The 18,517-nt window shown below is 48.5% G+C and overlaps 2 protein-coding genes across 2 annotated transcripts; one reads left to right on the top strand and one right to left on the bottom strand.

Moving 5' to 3' along the window:
• The first annotated feature begins 1,030 nt into the window (after positions 1 to 1,030).
• Positions 1,031 to 4,156, top strand: LOC144138068 (uncharacterized). Its single transcript, XM_077670143.1, has 5 exons — positions 1,031 to 1,290; positions 1,378 to 1,554; positions 2,147 to 2,267; positions 2,356 to 2,478; positions 2,573 to 4,156. Exons 1-5 carry the CDS (start codon positions 1,094 to 1,096, stop codon positions 3,617 to 3,619), a joined length of 1,665 nt encoding a protein of 554 aa, XP_077526269.1. The 5' UTR covers positions 1,031 to 1,093; the 3' UTR covers positions 3,620 to 4,156.
• Positions 4,157 to 5,339: 1,183 nt separating this feature from the next.
• Positions 5,340 to 6,852, bottom strand: LOC144139639 (uncharacterized). The gene is made up of 4 exons (XM_077671934.1): positions 6,722 to 6,852; positions 6,486 to 6,619; positions 5,997 to 6,061; positions 5,340 to 5,729 (listed from the first exon to the last, which is right to left on the bottom strand). Exons 3-4 carry the CDS (start codon positions 6,051 to 6,053, stop codon positions 5,340 to 5,342), a joined length of 447 nt encoding a protein of 148 aa, XP_077528060.1. The 5' UTR covers positions 6,054 to 6,061; positions 6,486 to 6,619; positions 6,722 to 6,852.
• Positions 6,853 to 18,517: the final 11,665 nt, after the last annotated feature.

Genomic DNA, 18,517 nt, shown 5'->3' with positions numbered 1-18,517 from the left:
ACTACTTCGCTTCACCTCCTCTAGACGGCAGCACCATCTGAATGCACAAGTTAGAGGGAAGGACATAAGGCGTGTTCGCACAGCTACACGGCCATGACTTCATGGCGCAGTCGGTACAGCGTTCAACACCCGCCGATGCGGCCAGAGTGATCGTGGGCTCGAAACCTAGCGCCAATGCAACTTTTTCTGGTGATGTCATCTCCGTGACGGTAATGACGTCGGTGAGGTTTGTGTACTCCTACATAAAACTCTTTCGGGTTAAAAGAAATTGGCTGTATATCGGCTCACCCTGCTGCACAAAAAATAGTCTTGTGCCGCGCCTTCTACATACATGCCTTATTATTTCCCTCACCCACTGCTTGTCCTTTCCCCTTCCTGTCTCGGTCCTCGTTGCGATAAACGCGATGGAAGGTTGCTCAAGTGAGTTTCGCAGCTTTTCGCTCCTCGCGTGCCATATAATTGAAGCTTTGGTGGCTCCTAATTTGGGAATGCCACTTCGAGGTTTGGGTACGAAACTTTTTGTATTTGAGGGTCTGAATATGGTTTTCGACGCGCACTTTTGATTTGCTTCCGTAAATATCAAGAGCACTCCTACTTTTTAAATAAAAGAACTCTGCGAAGGTCTAGTGATTTATAGACTTTTTTTCCTCAATGTCACTAACGTTTTTCTTTGTACTTAACAATGCTAGAAGAATTCAGTTTGGTTCCATATTTTATGTTTTAGAATGATTTTGCCTGTGTACACTTATTGTTTCAGAATTCCTTTATCTTTTGCCGAGTGGTTGACTCAAGGCACAAAGAGGTAGACAGAGAGATTACATTTGGAGGTCTAAATATCACACAAAGCACTACCGGCTCTACAAACAAGCTGAATTATGAAATGAACCTGAGGGTATCAACCGGTTTTTCCCATGCTGGCAGAGATGCCCTGGGCTTGGCGTAACTCCCTGCTGCCGGGGCGAGGAGTTCACAACACTCCAATGTCTTCCTTATAGGGATCCTGCGCTGGAGCTTTGACTGACAGGTAGCGCCGCCCTAGTGGAGAGCGCCACCATACTTCCGGTAGTACAAGCAGCAGAAGCTCACAACGAAAATGGCTGCAAACGTGAGTGGCAGCGCAACTAGTAGCGACGTGCCCCGCAAAAAGGCCCGTAATCGGAGGTACTGCTGTGTCTACGAATGCCACAACCAAGAAGGGTTTGATGAAAACATCGTCTTCTATACATTCCCGTCGAAGCCGTACGAGGTCGAGCGGCGACAACGCTGGGTTCAGGCGGTCCGACGGACACGGTAAGCAATCGGACTCATCGTTGCGCGTCTGTTGCGCGTCTAAGCGTGAAAAGACAACGCGTTTACGACTATTTATTCCACCGACAGGCCAGACGGAACGCCATGGCAGCCCACTGGGAACACAAGGATATGTAGTACGCATTTCGTGGGCAACGCAACAAGCAACTGTATGCACCACCCTGCGTACGTTCCCACAATTTTCCCGTCTGCGTACCGCCGTGCAAAGCCTTGCGATGCTTCTTCGTCCGTGGAGCGGTTCGAGAGGTAAGCATTTGCTGTCATAAACGAGGCCGTGTATTCGAATTCCGCACCACAACTCCGCCAGCACCCGGTCGACGTGTATACGTTGTCGGTGCGCGTTGGCGGACGAGTACGGCAATTTCGCGACCCTGATTTTGTTGTCGCGCATCATGAGTACGCGAGCATATCACAACGCCCATTTTCGGTCCGCGAGACGGAGTGTCGCAATGGCAGCAGCGGGTCTCGCGAGCGCGGTAGCTGCAAAGCGCACTGCAGGGAATTAACGGAGTCTCGGGCAGGAAGGGGGGGAGATTTCACGACGTCTGCGAGGCGTCAGTCCACCTTATTTAGTGTCGCGCTGCTGTGCTAGTGCCGCCCCCCCCCCATCCGTCTTTTTTGTTGTTGTTCCCCGGAATTCCCTGTTGCAACTACGAAGCCCCTGCAATTGAACTACGATGATATTAACACATTTAGTTAATCACTTGGCCTTGCAGGTGTGTACACCACGCCTTCAAAACTGTTCTTAGACCATATAATGAACTTGGGAGCGTTTGTTCTTTTCAGTTTGCCTTTTTTTTTTCATGATTCAATAAACCTTTTCCGTCTACTTGTACAGGTGGACAACACGTGCTCAGAGCAGCGCAAACCCAGCACATCCTACAGTGGTTGTCAAAGACGGAAATGGGAACGGCTTGCATCATAGCTCCCCTGACGACATGGACGTGGAAATTCCCATGGTTAGTGAAACAATAACCGGTACATACTTTGCCAGTTTTGTATTACTAGCCAAATTATTTGTATTCTGTGCTCCTTGAAATTTTCCAGGAAGCTGCAAAAGACACGTCCGAGCAGCTGCAACCACTGGACCTGTCCAAACAGCGTGGCCAGAACGCACCACCGGCAACCAAAGCCCTGCCGGAAAACTCAGCAGGGCTGACCGCCCACTCTGTAAGTCTTAGATTGTGCACTTTCTCACCCCCCAGAATGAGAGTTCGGTTTATTGTCAAAGTTATCTGATTGTGCTATGCTATGTTGTTTTTAGGGCAAAATTGATGAACACCAAGGAAATGTGGCCTGTAAAGCTACCAGCGGCACTGCTGACACATTTGAAGCCGGGTCCCTGATGGCACGCAACCTAGTCGTGCTTCATCGTGCTGTAGGGCCCGATACGAGGGTGTGCTACTTTGGAGGCTATGATGCCGTCTGCCGTTTACCAGGAGGGATTCGGCACCTCTGCGGGGTAGACGACAATGTCTTCGCCCTTCTGCTGAGCTTGTTTCCGGACGTCCGGGAAAAAACAAGTGATGTCAGCCTCCCGAACAAGCTCATAATTTTTCTTTTCAAAATGAAACATGGCCTACCATTCAGCGCCATGGCTGTACTGTTTGGCATACATGAAACCACTGCCGCCAGAATTTTTCATGCTGTTTTAGGTACTCTTGCTTATGCAACCAGTGGGTGGATATACAGGCTGGACAGGTATGTCACTCAGAAAACCTTGCCAGACTGTTTTAAGGTAAACTACCCAAAGTGCACCCTCATTGTTGACTGCACAGAAGTGCGAACAGAATCGCCCTCTGAAGTGAGGCAGCAGCATGTGCTGTTTTCCACTTACAAGGACGGGTTCACCCTGAAGTTCTTGGTAGCGATTGCCCCGTCTGGCTTTATCGTATTCAAGTCAAAAGCGTACGGAGGCCGCTGCACAGACACGCACGTTGTGGTGAACTCAGGGTTTTTGGAAGTGGTTGAAGAAGGTGACGTCATCCTGGCAGACAAGGGCTTTCCAGGCATTAGGGCAGGTGTATCAGGAAAGAGTGGTGTTTTAATAATGCCGCCTTTCTCAGCAGGCAGCCAGCAATTTTCAGAGGCTGATACCAGCAAAACTTATGAGATTGCTCAGGTCAGGATTCACGTTGAACGTGTGATCCAGCGCATAAAAACACATGGCATTTTCCAGCACCGGTTCCCCATTAGTCTGATTCCTGCGGCTACTCAGATTTTTCACATGGCCTGTGTGTTAGCCAACTTGCAGAATCCTGTAATAAAAGCTGACACACCAAGTTTAACGCATGCCCCTTTATTTCAGTGAAGCTGCCATGCTATACCCCCTCTTTACACGATATCGTGCGCTGACACCTTAAAGGAACAAAAAAAAGTTATCCAGCGTTTAGTCTGACGGAAAGATCACACAGCTGCTTATGTCACAAATTGATTTGATTGTGGGTTTTTTTTCTCGATTTGTTCATTGTCTTGATGGTTCCACCGTACGTTGTTATGATGCGTGCGAAGCACAGCTATAGGAATGCTATACTGTTATTTATTTGTGTTGGCGTGTGTTCTGGTGGGCCATGGAATGCACGAGTGGGGCTCGCCCTGTGGTTGCTTGGTGCGTGGATGGTGTTCCTGTTACCTTGTTGCGTTTAATGCCAGTGTTGTGAAGTATAGCATGTTGGTGTGTTGCAGGTGCTATTTTTGGGGGTTCCTTTCGTATTGTTGTTTAATATAGCACACAGCCAGTGTTGTACACACAGATAGTGTAAGGACAACCTTGTTGGTAGGGCAGTGTTAAGTTTGTAGCAGCTCACTTCATTACAAAGCTCTGCCACTAGTGTCTTTCTTTTTTTTTTCATTGCTTTCTTCGTTGTGTGTCGACCGTGCCACCATATTTGACAGGATGGAAAGTTGGGCGAGTTGGGAAGGTTTGGAAAGCGCAGCTGTAGGAACACTTTTTACTCTGAAGTTTTCTTACGATGCCAGTATGTCGCAGCAACTATAATTGGAACAATTGGAGATACGCCGGTCAAGAGTCATACAGCAGATGTGTTCGGGACGTGAGAATTTACGTTTCCACTCGTCTTCAGTGAGGCCCACATGGTGTCTCGCCTTGCCTGTTTTGCGGTTGAGAGGTTTGGAGGAGGGGAGCGTTAGAGATTGTCATGGGCGGCTGGCTGTTACTCAGAAGGAAAGAGGTATGACTTGGAATCCTTCCTTCCTGGTGTAGTGAGAATCCGTTTCTTCAGGTACACTGTCGTGGCGGTCTGAGTTTGACACAACACGGCAAGAGCTTGTTAAGGGTTTTTTCCCCCGCTTGTTCGTTGCAACTGTAGTTCCGGAATTGTGATTGCACGTTTACATGGAAATGCCAATGCAGCATGTGGAATGTAGGTCACATGCCTATGTGTGAACACTGCCTTGAGTGGCCAGAAGTGCATGATTTTGAGGTCCCTTCTCCCTCTCAGTTCTACCCCCTTTGGGGGCGTGCTTTTTTCAAATGAAAGCAAGATGTTTGATGTGTGGAGGAGAGGAGAGAGAGAACCTTGCATGGTGCAGGTCCTGATTCCACTTTGATGTGCATTGTATGCTTTTCAGTTCTCGTAAATGTTGTAAACGTATTGGAGTAGACTGCCATCTGCCGCTGATCAACAAGCCAGGATCGATTCGCCGATCCCCCTATCATCACAATTGACTGTAACTGGCGACCATATTTGTTTCATTGCTGTTGGCGTTTTTTGTGTTCATAAGCTACTGCTGCTGAGTGGTATATTTGTATTCTGCCAATATAGGCAAACTTGCTTTTACCCTTTAATGTCTCTTCCCTATCATTCTAATCTTCTCTGAGACAGTGTGTGGGGAGAAAGCTATATGTGAACCATTACAATTTTCGTTATTAAGGTGTGGGCAGTCAGTAGGACAGCTCCATTCCACAGCACTACCTTTATAGCACGGTTCCAATGCTGTGGGAGCAAGAAATAGCAGGCTGAGCTTGCAATTTGAGGAGATGAAAACATTTATTTACACTTCCAGTGCTTTTAGTGCACCAGCTGTTTCAGGTAGTAGGAACAGTAGAAATGTTGCAGTTGAGGAATGGTTGCCGCCAAAAATGCCTCGTCTCTCTCAACGACGATGGTGACGCTTTGTTTTGAACTGTATACAAAGAAAAAGCAATCTTTGGTGTTGGTCACATACATGGCCACCTGTACTTGGCAGTAATACGCGTGATTCTTGCGCAGTTTCAGGCAGCCATCTTCATAGATAATGTAGTCAACGAAGCTGTGACACAGCTCGGCATCAACTATGGCCGCATCCTTTCGAGTAAAGGGGCACTTGATTTCGAGCAGTGTCACCCCGTTGGTTGTCTTGAAGAGCCCGTCCGGGCTGGCCGAAAGCCACGGCTGCTGAGTGTGAACGACAAGGCCGACCTGCAAGTTTTAGTTTTCATTAGCAACCCCAAGGGCAGACGGCAAACTCTTGGGTGACTATGTCATATCGATGGTGATAGATGCTAGCTTTCTGCTACTTGATTACAAAACCAGTACTTCACTTTGCAGCAACCAAATATTGCCCCAAGATAGTCAATGTGTTCACAATAAAGGCAGACTGCTGTATTTTAGCTAAATATGAACAAAAATGCTTAGCAATTCCTTCAGATGCATTAGAAACTGATACTAGACGTAACAGCACAATACCTGGGTCACACTGGTGCCAATTTTTTTTTCGAAGTCCATCCGGGCCTGAGCTTCCATTTCTAGTCCTGAAACAAACCAAAAGGAAAAGGTTTGTTTATTTGACAATCCATGGGGCTGGTGTTAGGGCACTTGCCCTGTAGGGAGAATTCCTAGTCCAGGATGCCCTCCCTCTCAAATTGACTGGCCCCATGATTTTCAAGAACTCGACACGTTTCAATACCAACTTTTTGAAACTGGCCTCACCTTGGAGGGAGAGAATGGGGGGGGGGGGGAGAGAAACCTGTCGCCAAACTACACCCTTTAGGGGCTGCACCATTTGTATTTTCAAACATGAATTTATGTTGCAAGCCATTTAATAAAGTATTTTGCTTATACAAATAGTCGTGAAAAACTGTCACCACCAGTGCACACAGCATTGTCTTTTTTGCCTTCATTACGTCTCTAACATTAAAGGTAAGTTCATTTTTGCAGTAAAGTAATAGTTCTTACCGTATACAATGGAGTCAACCCTAGGCACGTTAGAGTTTCGAAGTTGTTGTGCCAGGGTATCGAACGACCGCTTCCTCGATATAATGCGGTGTGCAGTCGAGCTCGTTATGCGCAACGACCTCTCCTTGTGCCATCTGTAAACAAAATGCCCACAAGATGCATTTCCACAGCAATGATAAGTGTGTGATCATGCATTAAATAGAAGAAACACTGGTTTGTGTTCTTTTGTTACGAACCGAGCACATTTTCCTTGAGTTATGGTTTCTGCAGCAATCACTTCCGCTTGCACCTGGCTGCATGCCACCTCTGTTTCAAAGAACTTCTTTTCCTCTGCAGTCAACGCAAGGCTGCCTGCACTTGGGCAAATCTGGCTTCCTAGGTATGTTCCATACAGAGGGAAACTGTCGTCCCGAAGCAGCACTTCTTTCACTGAACACAAATCGGCATTGAAAGCTGCCTGTGCGCATAAATTTTCTAGAACGTCGTGCACAGCACGCTCGCTTTCTCCTTGGAGCTCCACCCTGAGTGCTGTGTTCATGCTGCAGCTGACATCTGGAAAATGTTGCAGCACGTAGCCAGGCTCGCATTGTCTGGGCCGCTTCCCGCCAACATAAGTTGGTTTGTACTCTGCAAAAGACAAGAGTAGCAAGTCTTAGACGCTGCTTTGTTATTTCGGAACTACTAATTCACACGCACTAAAGGAAGTCTCAGTAACCGAACTAGCACATCCAAGCATGCACCTACTGCCGGTTGTTAAGCAAGCAGTAGTAGCGGAGCTTCCCTTCGTGCATGTGTGATGAAGGCATCACCTTAGGAAGCTAAACGGGGACCAAGTGCACCGCGGCAAGCTTTTCGGTCTACGCTGGGACCGTTTTTTTTTTTTTTTTGCGCTGAAGCCTAATTCCCAGCTCACATTCACAAATTCACCCGCTCACATTCACAAACACACACTAACCGCCGAACAGGTCTTCGATGGACTCTTTTTTAGAGGTGTCAGGTTTCGAAGTCCTGCGCCCCCAGGCCTGGGGAAGATCCGTTGACGACGGCCGGTCTGTGTTCAGAAAAACCACCACGGCGGCTACGTGCTTGCAACGGCCGCCAAGGCCAGCCTTGCAACTGCAGGTCGCGCTGACTATTTTTCTTTCTGACGACAGCTAGAGAAAAAAAAAAACATAGCAGACTTACATTATTATGCAGCGCTCTTTCGTTAATTTCCAAGAGAGGAAGAGAAAGAGAAAGTCATCAGCCAATAAATAACTGCAAGGAGCGACAAGCGAGAAAACGGCAGAAAGACAACACAAAAGAAGCTCTGCCGTTTTAATTTTCTGATTGACAACCCGAAAACCAATATTAAAAACTACTCACCTGGATTGCGACATCGTAGGACATGTCCTTCACCTGCGAATTGCACTTCGCAGTCACACGAGAACTGCGAGGACCGCCTGCCTCGTGGGGATCGCTTTCCTCCGCGTTGTACACGTAACTTGCTGTGCACAGCTTGCGGCCTTTAGACAGCAAGCTTTCTCTTAAAAACTCTTCGGGTGAATTTACCCTAGCAAACCCATACCGTAAAACCACCGGCGGCATTGTCCTCCAGCAAACACAGCACGAAACGAAGCCAAAGCGGAACCGTGGGCACTTATGAGCAGGCGCGGATCGGACGATCGGCTGCTTCCGTACTACTTGGTGTTTCTGCGCCTCTCCCCTTGGTGGCGCTCAGTGCACGACGTTCGGAGCGCCTCCTAGCCAGCGCAGGATCCCTATAGGGGACTGGGGTCGGCCAGTGCGGGAAGAGAGTTATTGGGTGTGACGCGGATGAAAGCAAGAAAAGAGGCAGGCAAGGGCACCCCACCGCGAAACAAGACGGTTTACCGTTCAGAGGCGAGGAGCGGCCCCTCCGGCTTCACATTTGTCTGCGGCTTCGCATTTGTCGGATCTTTCTCAAAGTCACCATCCGACTGCACTGATCGCGGTTTGCACAGGAGATATGTTTTCATGGTGGCTTGGGCATCTGGTATTCTCTGCCCTTTGTAGGAGTTCACCAAGACCATCGCTTAGATATCGGCCGCGGTGGCTCAGGGTCTATGGCGTTGTGCTGCTGAAGAAGAGGACGCCGGTTGCATTCCCGGCCGCGGCGGCCTCTTTCCTGATAGAGGCGAAAATCACAAACCCCCGTGTGTTTGAGATTTCGGCGCGCGTTAAAGATCCCCAGCTGGTGAAAATTAATCCGCAGGCCTCCAATACGGCGCGCCTCATCGCCTGAGTAGAGTTGGCGCGTTAAACCCTACAATCAATCAACCATCGCTTAGACAGTTGTCGGCATTAACGGTCAGCTCCCCAGAAAAAAACTCCGCCACTTATGTGCACTAACCCTAATATTTCGCGTTGTGTGTGCATGTTATGTTAAATGTTACGTTAAATGTTTCAATGTTCTATTTTAAGCACTGCGTATCGCGTGTCTTTTGTTGCGTGCTTGAGAATACGTTTTTCTGTATTACCTGTCACGCTGAATTGTCGGGGGCCAGAGGCTTTGTCAGGCATTCCGCCTACATCTCTGCCCCCTCACAGATAGCATGCGTGGAAACGAAAATGATTAAAAAATAATGCCATGAGAATTGGCACAGCCTCACAAAACTGCGGTCAGCAGCGCAATTGTCACGGCGGAACGGTATACGTAATTGTTGGGTGCATTGTCCAAAAACTAAATCGAATAACTAAAAAATCAACAACCTAAAAATACTACGCGAACAATTAGCAAACAGTGACTGTATAAGTAGCATTGCGTATATCACGCGAATACGGTTTCAATTCGTACAACTCTCCATGCATGCATTGTGCCGAAAAGCGGTGTTTTTGTTCGGTAGAAAAACTGCAAAAACTCGAAAAAGTAAAACATATGTGGAATGACACCGAACGAAAATTCTGCCGGATCAAAGAATCACATCACATTGTAGCTTCGAGTATTTTCTTTTGCTTATGCGTGGAAATTGCAAGATATTTTTCGTTCCGCAAGTACCTTTTATTTTGTTTCGTATGTGAATTTTTTTTCATGAACATGCGTAAAAATGTGTGTTATCGAGACAGCGGCGCACTTTCTGTTGCTGTGATGACAGCGACAAAAATATCTGTGCAACCGGGACGGTTGCGCACTTTTTCTTATTGCAAAAGCTGCTGCTTGTTTGTTTTACTCTTATTTGGGCTGTAACATGTTTCCACTATACGCTGCTTGACACTTAAACGTGTCACATCGTACTTCACTTCGAAGTGGCAGGGGCTAGTCGAGGTGTTCATATAGCTTTTTTTCTTGTCTCCTTCAACTGCAAGTATGGTAAGTAAAGGAATTTATTATTTTAATAGTATGATTCTTACCATGGTAATAAGTCTTTGAGACAGTAATCGATATGCCACTCACGTTCAATATAAAATACAAACAAATACCTGATCAACGTGGCTTTTTAATTGGCGATCGACCACCTCCAATGTTGTCAATTTCATGATGCACGACTCGGAATTTGCGGAGGGGAGAGGCCAACTGGATGTCGTTTACTTTGATTTAAGTAGGTGGTTCCACTAGCTAGGTTCCACGTCCTGCTTGAAACGCACGTGGAGCACGGCCACGTGGTTCTATAAACCTTGAAGTAGGCCGCCTCGATTCACGCGCGTCACCGCCGTACTGCAGCGCTGGCATCGAGGAACCCGGCCTGTATCAGTGAAACGCGGTAAATTCAAATCGCCTTGAGCAAACCTTGGTGTGTTTACCTTGGGATGAGCGCGACGGTACCGGAATAGCATGAGAGGTGACCGGGAAAGCAAAAGGGGGCATTTCCTTGGCAAATGTCTACAAATACTATCGTCTTTTGACGACATTTGCAACGAAAGGAGCAGATACGCGGCCAATTTTTTTTTTTGCTTTGTGCCTCCATCAGAGAGGCGGCAGCCGCGCCCGGGAATCGAACCCGCGACCTTGTGCTCTGCAGCACGACGCTTAAGCCACTGCGCCACCGCCTCACCGTAATAATAACTCTGGATCATCTTCTGCATTCCCGCTACCACGATTTATACGCAGGCTGAATAAGGTGGAACTCCTTTGCCTAGTAAAAATTATTCATGGCTCAGTGTCTTGTGTAGTCCTCCTACAACATGTTCCACTCTATGTGCCGCAGCAATTGACCAGGAAACACGATACTTTTCATAACCCCAAATGTCTCAGTGGCTTGAGCCCTCTGTTCCGAATGTAGTGTTTGTACAACCAGCACGCTCAATACTTAGACATATTTAATAATTCTCCGAGCCTCTTTTGTCATTTCGCCGTAAAGCGCGACCAACACAAACCTCTTTCCTTCTTTCTTATTGCTTTCTTTTATTTTCTCGTATATTTTCATATTGTCAGGTTCTTAGTCGAAGCAAAGTGATAGATAAAAGGACCAGGGATAACTGCGTTTATGTATCGGTAAACCCACGACAGACACACGGAACAAAGACACGTACCACCAAAAAGAGGACAGCTTAACTATCCGGAAGAGGCTATACAAAAGTTTGAACACAGCGCACAGCTTACAGTTTCATGAGTCCCATCGCACCGTCAGTCCAGGTAAGGCGTGGCGGCGTCGGTGTGGGCCAGTCGCGGCATGGGTTCGTTGGTGGGGGCCCGCTCACGTATGGACGCCCCCTGTGGTGCACCGTGTTCCAGGTTCTCGCGGTTGAAGAGGACGCGGCCCTCGTGGACGCACGGTCTACCCCTTCCGATGCTGGAGTTGAGGACAGGCGGGTGGTAGGTGCGGATGTCACCCGTCGATGCTCGCCGCTACACGCTCGGGTCCGAACGCCCGACAGCTATGTATCTCCGCCTCGTTCCACACGCGTCTTCTTCTTCTTCCCCGTCACTGCATCCCCTCCGTAGTTACTGACATCTTCTCATTGGGTGCTTGGCAAGACGACGATGATGATGTTGGAGACGCCGATGATGACGTTCGGGGTGTTTGGAGCATATCCCGAAGAGCGCATCTTCATTATCGTGTTCACTTCACCTCGTGACACATGTATACAGTCCTTTTATTCTGTTTATCTCATGTGGAAGGCATCTTCGATCACTCCGTTTTTGTACGGCTAACAGTATTCCATGTGCACAATTTTTCTTGACTGTATACATGCATGGGCAATAACCGTTCGCGTGCATTGCCCTATTGCAACAGGCACTACAGTTTCTTTGTATATATATTAGTGTAAGTGTGTGTTTGTCAATGAGTGTATTTTTCGTTCAGTGTAACCAATGGCATTTCTTTTTTGTGTGCGTGTGTGTGAGATGTGCACACCTTGGGCCACGGCTTCCCAAGACGGCGCCATGGACTAAGGGAGCTCAGGAAAATAAAGTTTACTTCCTTCCTTCCTTGGGACGCCTGTTTCCATTTGTTGTTGTTTTTTTTCATCGAGCACCAGCACAAAGTCCCTCTGGCTGCTCCTGTCACACTAATAAACATTGATTGATTGATTGATTGATTGATTGATTGATTGATTGATTGATTGATTGATTGATTGATTGATTGATTGATTGATATATTACTAAATCAATACATTGGTAAAGAAAATTCCGTGCTTTGGAATTCGTACTGCATTGAAATCGATTCTTCAGAAGAGAAGCCACGTGTATCACCACATCGCGATGCCGGAAGTGGCGGAACAAGGATTAGATTAGTGCTGCGCCGCTGACTTCAGATCAAGTGACCGTTGAACGTAACGGCGCGTAAGTAGAACAGGTGCGCTCGAGCCACAGAGAATTTATTCTGAGGAAGCTGTGGCACGAGGTGTCGCCAATCCCTTCACCGAAGCAATTTTCCGCCAAAACACGGAAAAAGAAACGTAAGAAAGAAACCCAAATACTATGAAATGCCGTGAGCCTTTTAGCCTCCTTGCCCGTATGTATCCAGAAGTGCTTCTGTTCAATTTTTGTGCTGAGTACTTTTCCCCCACCTACTTCGCTCGATGCCAGCGCGTTTTTTTTTCTCGTCTATTTCACATCTCTTGCCACAGTTTAAGAGTTTAACTATATGGTCTAGTTTTAATGTTGTGTAATCTGTTCGAGCGTGTATTTAGAGTGAAACTTTTTCTAAGCTCCATCTTCTAAGGAAACTCATTGCATCGCATGTGACCTTCACGGGCTTGCACGCAAGCTGCAACTTTAATTCTTACCGGTTTGATCGCTGCAAGATTCGCTGGAGCGGTACCGCGTGACAGCGCCTAACCTAACCTATCCTAACCAAACAAATGAAGACCAGTCATTCGAACTACCGAAAATTAAGATAAGCCAACAAAATTTTATTTTAATCTTATGACGTAAACGGAATAAGGGAGGCGGGAGCGGGACTCGAGCCCCAGGACTCTATATCAGAACGCTAAGACAAACTTTTAAATGCGGAGCATTTCTTAGGCTCGCCCGGTCCTCCGTCGTTGATGGCGGCGCCGTCCACACGCTCACTGCGCATGCGCAACTCTTCTCCTTACACCCACAGCTCCGCGATACTACACTATATAAAAAAGAAATAGTTAGCGGCGCCCGGTTTCGATCCCACGACTCTCTCGCCGCAACGGGAGGTACGCGGTGCTCTTCTCACTACGCTACAAATCCGGGAAAGGAGCAAGTGCTACGAACGCGCCTTGTGTCCTTGACTCATTCAAACTACGTCAAGAAGCTACTGATACAACGAAGGCACGCGAAGCTGAACGTCAACGGAAACGACGAACTGAAAACTTTAGAGGGGGATGCTGAATTTCCCGTGGGAAAGCTGTGGCGGGAAACGCCACGCGCCTTCCAGCTCAACCAGCCCCGTCCGCAGCGCCTCTGATGCTGATTGTGGCAGGATGCCCCTAGGGATTGGCCAACCAAAGAATCTCAGACGAGATAGGTTCGCGTTCAACCACCGTCGTCATCTTCCCGTAGGGGAACCGCCAAAGAAGAAGAAGAACGAGAAGGGGATGTATGCTCTGCCCTATACATTGAAAATTCAAAACGATTCTCTTTATGATTGCGATTGGTCACCCTCGCTTTGATTTTTCAGGCTTTTTTTTTTCTTTTTTCTCAAACATGTTTCCAACCGGTCTAAATTATCTTTCCTAAACGTCTCGTGATTAGATAAGAATTCCATTCATTTTAACCATCCTCTGTTGATTGGCCGATCCCCTGATTGGGTATGTGCCATACCTAAAGGCGCAACAACAACAACAACAACAAAGCTGCGAAGAGGAGGGCGTGTACATTGCTCTCAGCCGGTGCACCAATGTCAACAACCTTTACCTCACCAAAGCTGACGGAGACTACCGATTCTACCACTGACACAACATCGACAAGAACATGATGGACGAGTTTCGGCGCCTCGAGAACCACCGCCTACTCACCGTAACACAACAGCACTTGCGTGCCTTTGGCACCGGTGTGGACCCGCACGCGGAATCCCCTCTGGCGCTAGTAAAAACCAGATCACTCAACATAAAGGCAACACAATGGAACCACACGGAACCGCCACCATGCTTCGCATCCTCATCAGGGTTCCCCACGGGAAGATGTCACTTTTTTACCCCACGGCAGCAGACGCCCTACCTTGCACGAGCCTGATTTTAAAGAAAAGCAAGTCCCCCTCTGTATAACGACGACGATGGCTGAACGCAGACATTTCTCCCGATGGATTCTAGGGTTGGCCAATCCCACGCGGCGACAAAGTGCTACTCCAGAGGTACGCACCACTTTTCTGGAATACCCATAGCAACTCTCAGGTGTGTACTCCCTAGGCCTAACGTGCGGGTTTATCGTGTAAGGCGCGAATCTGTACCTTGTTTTTGGCGTTAGCTTCAACCATGTATAAATGGAGCAGTCGGACTGACGCCAGCTTCTTATCGCGGGGGACCCAGGTTCCGTTCCGGTAAGGAAAAGCGTTTTTTTAAGAGTGGAGTGTTTAGAAATTCGTTGATTTCGGCATGTCACAAAACCTAGAATAAAAAAAGGGAAATCACAGGCAGGATTAGAACCCGTGTCTTGTAGATTACCGGAGTTAGGATCACTCGTCTGACCCACCCGGCTACGACCATTGCTTAGTACCCCAGAGTCAAACGACTTACTCACTGGGCTGTTACTGGGTTGGGGGGTGGGGGGGGGGTGTAATCCTGCCACCTGGGGCGCTATTTGAGAAGGCCTGAGTTCCGCCTACTCCCGAGTTTTCAGCTGCTTGCGTTATGAAAGAAATGATAGTGTAGCATTCCATACCCCTCGAGCGAGCGAAATCAGTGATCGCGCGCAGCCCGCCTGTCATGATCAGACACCGTACTGGCGCCGCTTACGTTGAGAAAGTACGCGTGTGCTATCATCTGCATGCAGCACCATCTGAAAGCGAGCGGCAATACTCACTCCGAAGCATAAACTATATAACACCACTGCTTCTTTCGGATCCCCAGCCAGGCTGTTGGCCACGCCCAGCACGCGGCGGTCTGTTTGCTATTTGCCTTAAGGGTAGCCCCAGTGTAGCTCTGCGTAAGCACAAACCGAGTAAGCACAGGGGTTTGCTGAAGGAACGACACGCACCCTGCTCCTTATGTCAAATTTTACGGCTTGGTTCAGGATTCACGCCGAGTGCTTATCTGTAGTCTTCCCAATTCAGAGTGTCAAGAGGGTGTTTGATCACTGGTGAGTCGGTTTAGTGCGTAAAGTTGTGCCACGTCATCATCATCATGATTTATTTACCCTTAAGGGCCCCTGACGGGATATTGCGTAAAGGTGGTCGACAAGCATACACAACGGCAATTTCAGACCAAGAACCTAAAGTACAATACAATTCAAGAATTGGAATTACAGGGCAATAATAACAACAAAACTCGTTATATACCTAACAACATTATTCAAAGAGGCATAAAAATGTGAAAAAATTTTCACCATATTCCCGTAGGGGATCCCTGAGTAGTATGCGAAGCAGCCATGTGGTCGACTCTAGTTCCCATTAGTTTTCAGTTCGATCGCGGCGTTGTGGGAGGTGAATGCGGCGAGCCGAGCGCGCGCGTGCATCATTTATACCGTGGAGCTACAGTGGCGCCCCCAGCGGAGTATGCAGCGGCTACCGTCGCGTCTCTAACTCTAAGTTATCGCCCGCGGAGCCGCAGGTGTTGCCATTCGTTGCGCAATCCCGGAGAGGAGAGGAGCTTCGGAGAGGAAAGGAGGAATGCCGGAGAGGAGAGGAGAGGAGGAATGGCTCGCATACTACTCACGGTTCCCCTACAGTAAGATGACGACGGTGGTTGAACGCGAAGCTATCTCATAATGGATTCTTTGGTTGGCCAAATCCTAGCGGCATCCGGCCACAATCATCAACAGCGCTGCCTGCCCAGGCATGCGCAGTGGGGGTGTGGACGCCGCACAACGGCTCCCACACAACGGCGGAGGTAACAGGCTCGACCATAAGCTTCCTCGCATCTAAAAAGCAACTAGTTACACACCTAATACACAGACAATACAACGGTGCGGTTGTCAAATGAGTTTCAGGTAAGGTTTTAAACTTAATAGCCAATGAGCGTAATAAGACTCATTGGCTATTGCATTTGTAAGCCGATTCCAATCCTCAATCGTTGTCATCGACTGTCATCGATTGTGTTTTCACGGTGTATGAAAACGGCTTCAGTGGAAAAACCTTGTCGTCTTGCCGCTCCTGCCGGCTCAGACAAGGGTGAACTCCATTTCAGACGGACACCCTCGCGACTGTGGCAACACTGGCTCTCGGTGGCTTGGGGACTTCATTTTTGTTTGGTGCTAAGTTCTTGACGCTCCTAGCGGGAATGAAATCGCGAGTTCGGGGCTACGATGCTGCGCCCACACAAAGTGGACGCCTTGCGTGGGTGTGCCTTCGGTTGCTACGCTGCGCCCACGAATGGGCTGTTTGTGTTTGATTAACATTAGAACTCGGACATTCTCAGACATCGGCAGACATTCTCAGATAATGAATAGTAGCCTACCATTGTCCCTGAAGAAGAAAGTGTATGGCAGCTGCATTTCACCGGTACTCACCTAAGGGGCAGAAAGTTGGAGGCTCACTAAGACGGTTCACCTTCAATTGAGAGTCAGCGGGCAATGGAGTGGAAGATGATAGTTGTAACATAAGGGACAAGAAGAGAGCGGAGTGGGTTAGGGAACAAACGCGTGTTTAGGACATATTAGTAGAAATTAAGAAGAAGAAATGGACGTGGGCAGGGCATGTAAAGCGAAGGCAAGATAACCGTTGGTCATTAAGGGTAACAGAGTGGATCTCTAGAGAAGGCAAGCGTTGCAGGGGGCAGCAGAAAGTTTGATAGGCAGATGGGATGAAGAAGTTTGCGGGGATAAATTGGTCACAGTTGGCACAGGACAGGGGTAATTGGAGAATAATGGGAGATGCCTTTGCCCTGCAGTGGGCGTAGATAGGCTGGTGATGGGAGAGGCCTTTGCCCTGCAGTGAGCGTAGATAGGCTGGTGGTGGTGGTGGTGGTGGTGGTGATGGTGATGATGATGATGATGATGATTGATGAGAACTCGGAGGAAACTCGAAAGTGGTTTTGCACGACCGAGTTGAACTCGCGATGCCCGTGGCAGCCGCTGCTCCGGCGTGGTTGATGTTCATAGTCGCCATAGCAGGCATATTTCTACCACGACAGGTCCTTTAAAGGAAGGAGAAATTTCGAGCTCGTTTTTATTTCTCGAAAAGTGCTGTAGATTGGCTGTGCAGTCATCTGGCAACAAATCCCCGTTTGCGACGACTTAGAGGCGGTTTTCGCTCCGTGACCGCCGACAACCAAGTGTTGTGTGTTCGGCGGTTTTACGTGACGGGAAGTTTCCACTGAAGCGTTGGTGGCGGCCGCACCATCCACCGCACTGCGCTTACTGAGCAAAACCCCTCCCTCTCGCATGGTCAGAATCGTCTGGATCCCTGCCCACTCCGATCTCCCGGGCAACGACACAGCCTACGAATTAACCCGTGTTCTTACCAACCGGGTACCAGAGGAGGAGCACAGTCCAACGCCGATTGAGACCTTCCAGGAAATAACCCAATATTATATATTAGGTAGAAGGACCTTCCCCCCGCCCAACGCAGTATGTCTAAAATGCAGGAAAACACATTAAGACTAATTCAAACAAACGCGTTCCCAAATCCAGTGCGTCTAAATCATCTATTTCCCACACAATACTCCCAGGAGTGTGCGTTTTGCGCCAATTCAGGCACACTCTATCACATCGTCTGGGAGTTCGACCGAAACCCCGACCTTACCCCCATTCCCAAGCCTTCCCGTGAGCAGTGGGAGAGCATGTCGTCTGGCTCGAGCCTCGACGACCAGATGATCTTGGTTGACCGAGCGGACAGAGCCAGGACTGCCCATGGTATTCCGGACTAGGAAGCCACCCCACAATTTATTTTTGCTCATTAAAGTTTCTTCTTCTCAATCTCTCGACCGCCAGCAGTCTACAGTAAGCCGCTGTGTGAACAATAGGATCGCTGGAGACGTGTTTCCCTGACCTCGCCTTTGTTTTAGGTGGTTTGGTCGAAATGGCTTCCTCCTGTTCTACCGCGCGTCTATCCGCCTGAAGCCGGAGCGTGCACATCAGTTATCGCCTGCCCGCCAAATAGTTTCAAACGAGGCGTTGCATGACCGTGCGTTTCATTTATCGTCAGCGCGGCAGACAGTTTCCCTTGAGGCGTTGAGTGACGCAGATTTATCGCGAAAACGTAACTGACAGGCTAGCTTATACGTATATACAAATACAATCAATGGCGCGGGTCTATTCTCAGAGGCGATCTCTAAACATTTTAACGTGTTATGGCGAGTGCCACCGTTGCATGGCAGGCAGCAAAGCATTAAAAGTGAGTAAAGGGGCGAATTGAGAATTAAAGTAACCACGTGACCCCAGAGGGAGGGTAACCGAGAGGGTGAGGGACGCTGAGAAAGGCAGCGGCTAAGGGCTGCACGGGCTCCTGTATGGGCAAGAAGCTTGCCCGTAGTATCAATAAATTAAACGAAATAAGGGAGTGCGT

The sequence above is a fragment of the Haemaphysalis longicornis genome, unplaced genomic scaffold (assembly GCF_048455015.1).
Source record: "Haemaphysalis longicornis isolate Haplotype H1 unplaced genomic scaffold, Haemaphysalis longicornis Haplotype H1 scaffold_5, whole genome shotgun sequence".
Lineage (NCBI taxonomy): Eukaryota > Metazoa > Arthropoda > Arachnida > Ixodida > Ixodidae > Haemaphysalis > Haemaphysalis longicornis.
This window is presented reverse-complemented; position numbering and strand designations above follow the sequence as displayed.

Bases quoted from the DNA above. Each gene is read 5' to 3' on its own strand.
- LOC144138068 (XM_077670143.1), top strand. From the start codon at position 1,094: ATGGCTGCAAACGTGAGTGGCAGCGCAACTAGTAGCGACGTGCCCCGC. The intron at 1,555-2,146 runs GTAAGCATTTGC...CTACTTGTACAG, and splicing joins TCCGTGGAGCGGTTCGAGAG to GTGGACAACACGTGCTCAGA. The intron at 2,479-2,572 runs GTAAGTCTTAGA...TGTTGTTTTTAG, and splicing joins CAGGGCTGACCGCCCACTCT to GGCAAAATTGATGAACACCA.
- LOC144139639 (XM_077671934.1), bottom strand. From the start codon at position 6,053: ATGGAAGCTCAGGCCCGGATGGACTTCGAAAAAAAAATTGGCACCAGT. The intron at 5,730-5,996 runs GTATTGTGCTGT...TAAAACTTGCAG, and splicing joins TTGGCACCAGTGTGACCCAG to GTCGGCCTTGTCGTTCACAC.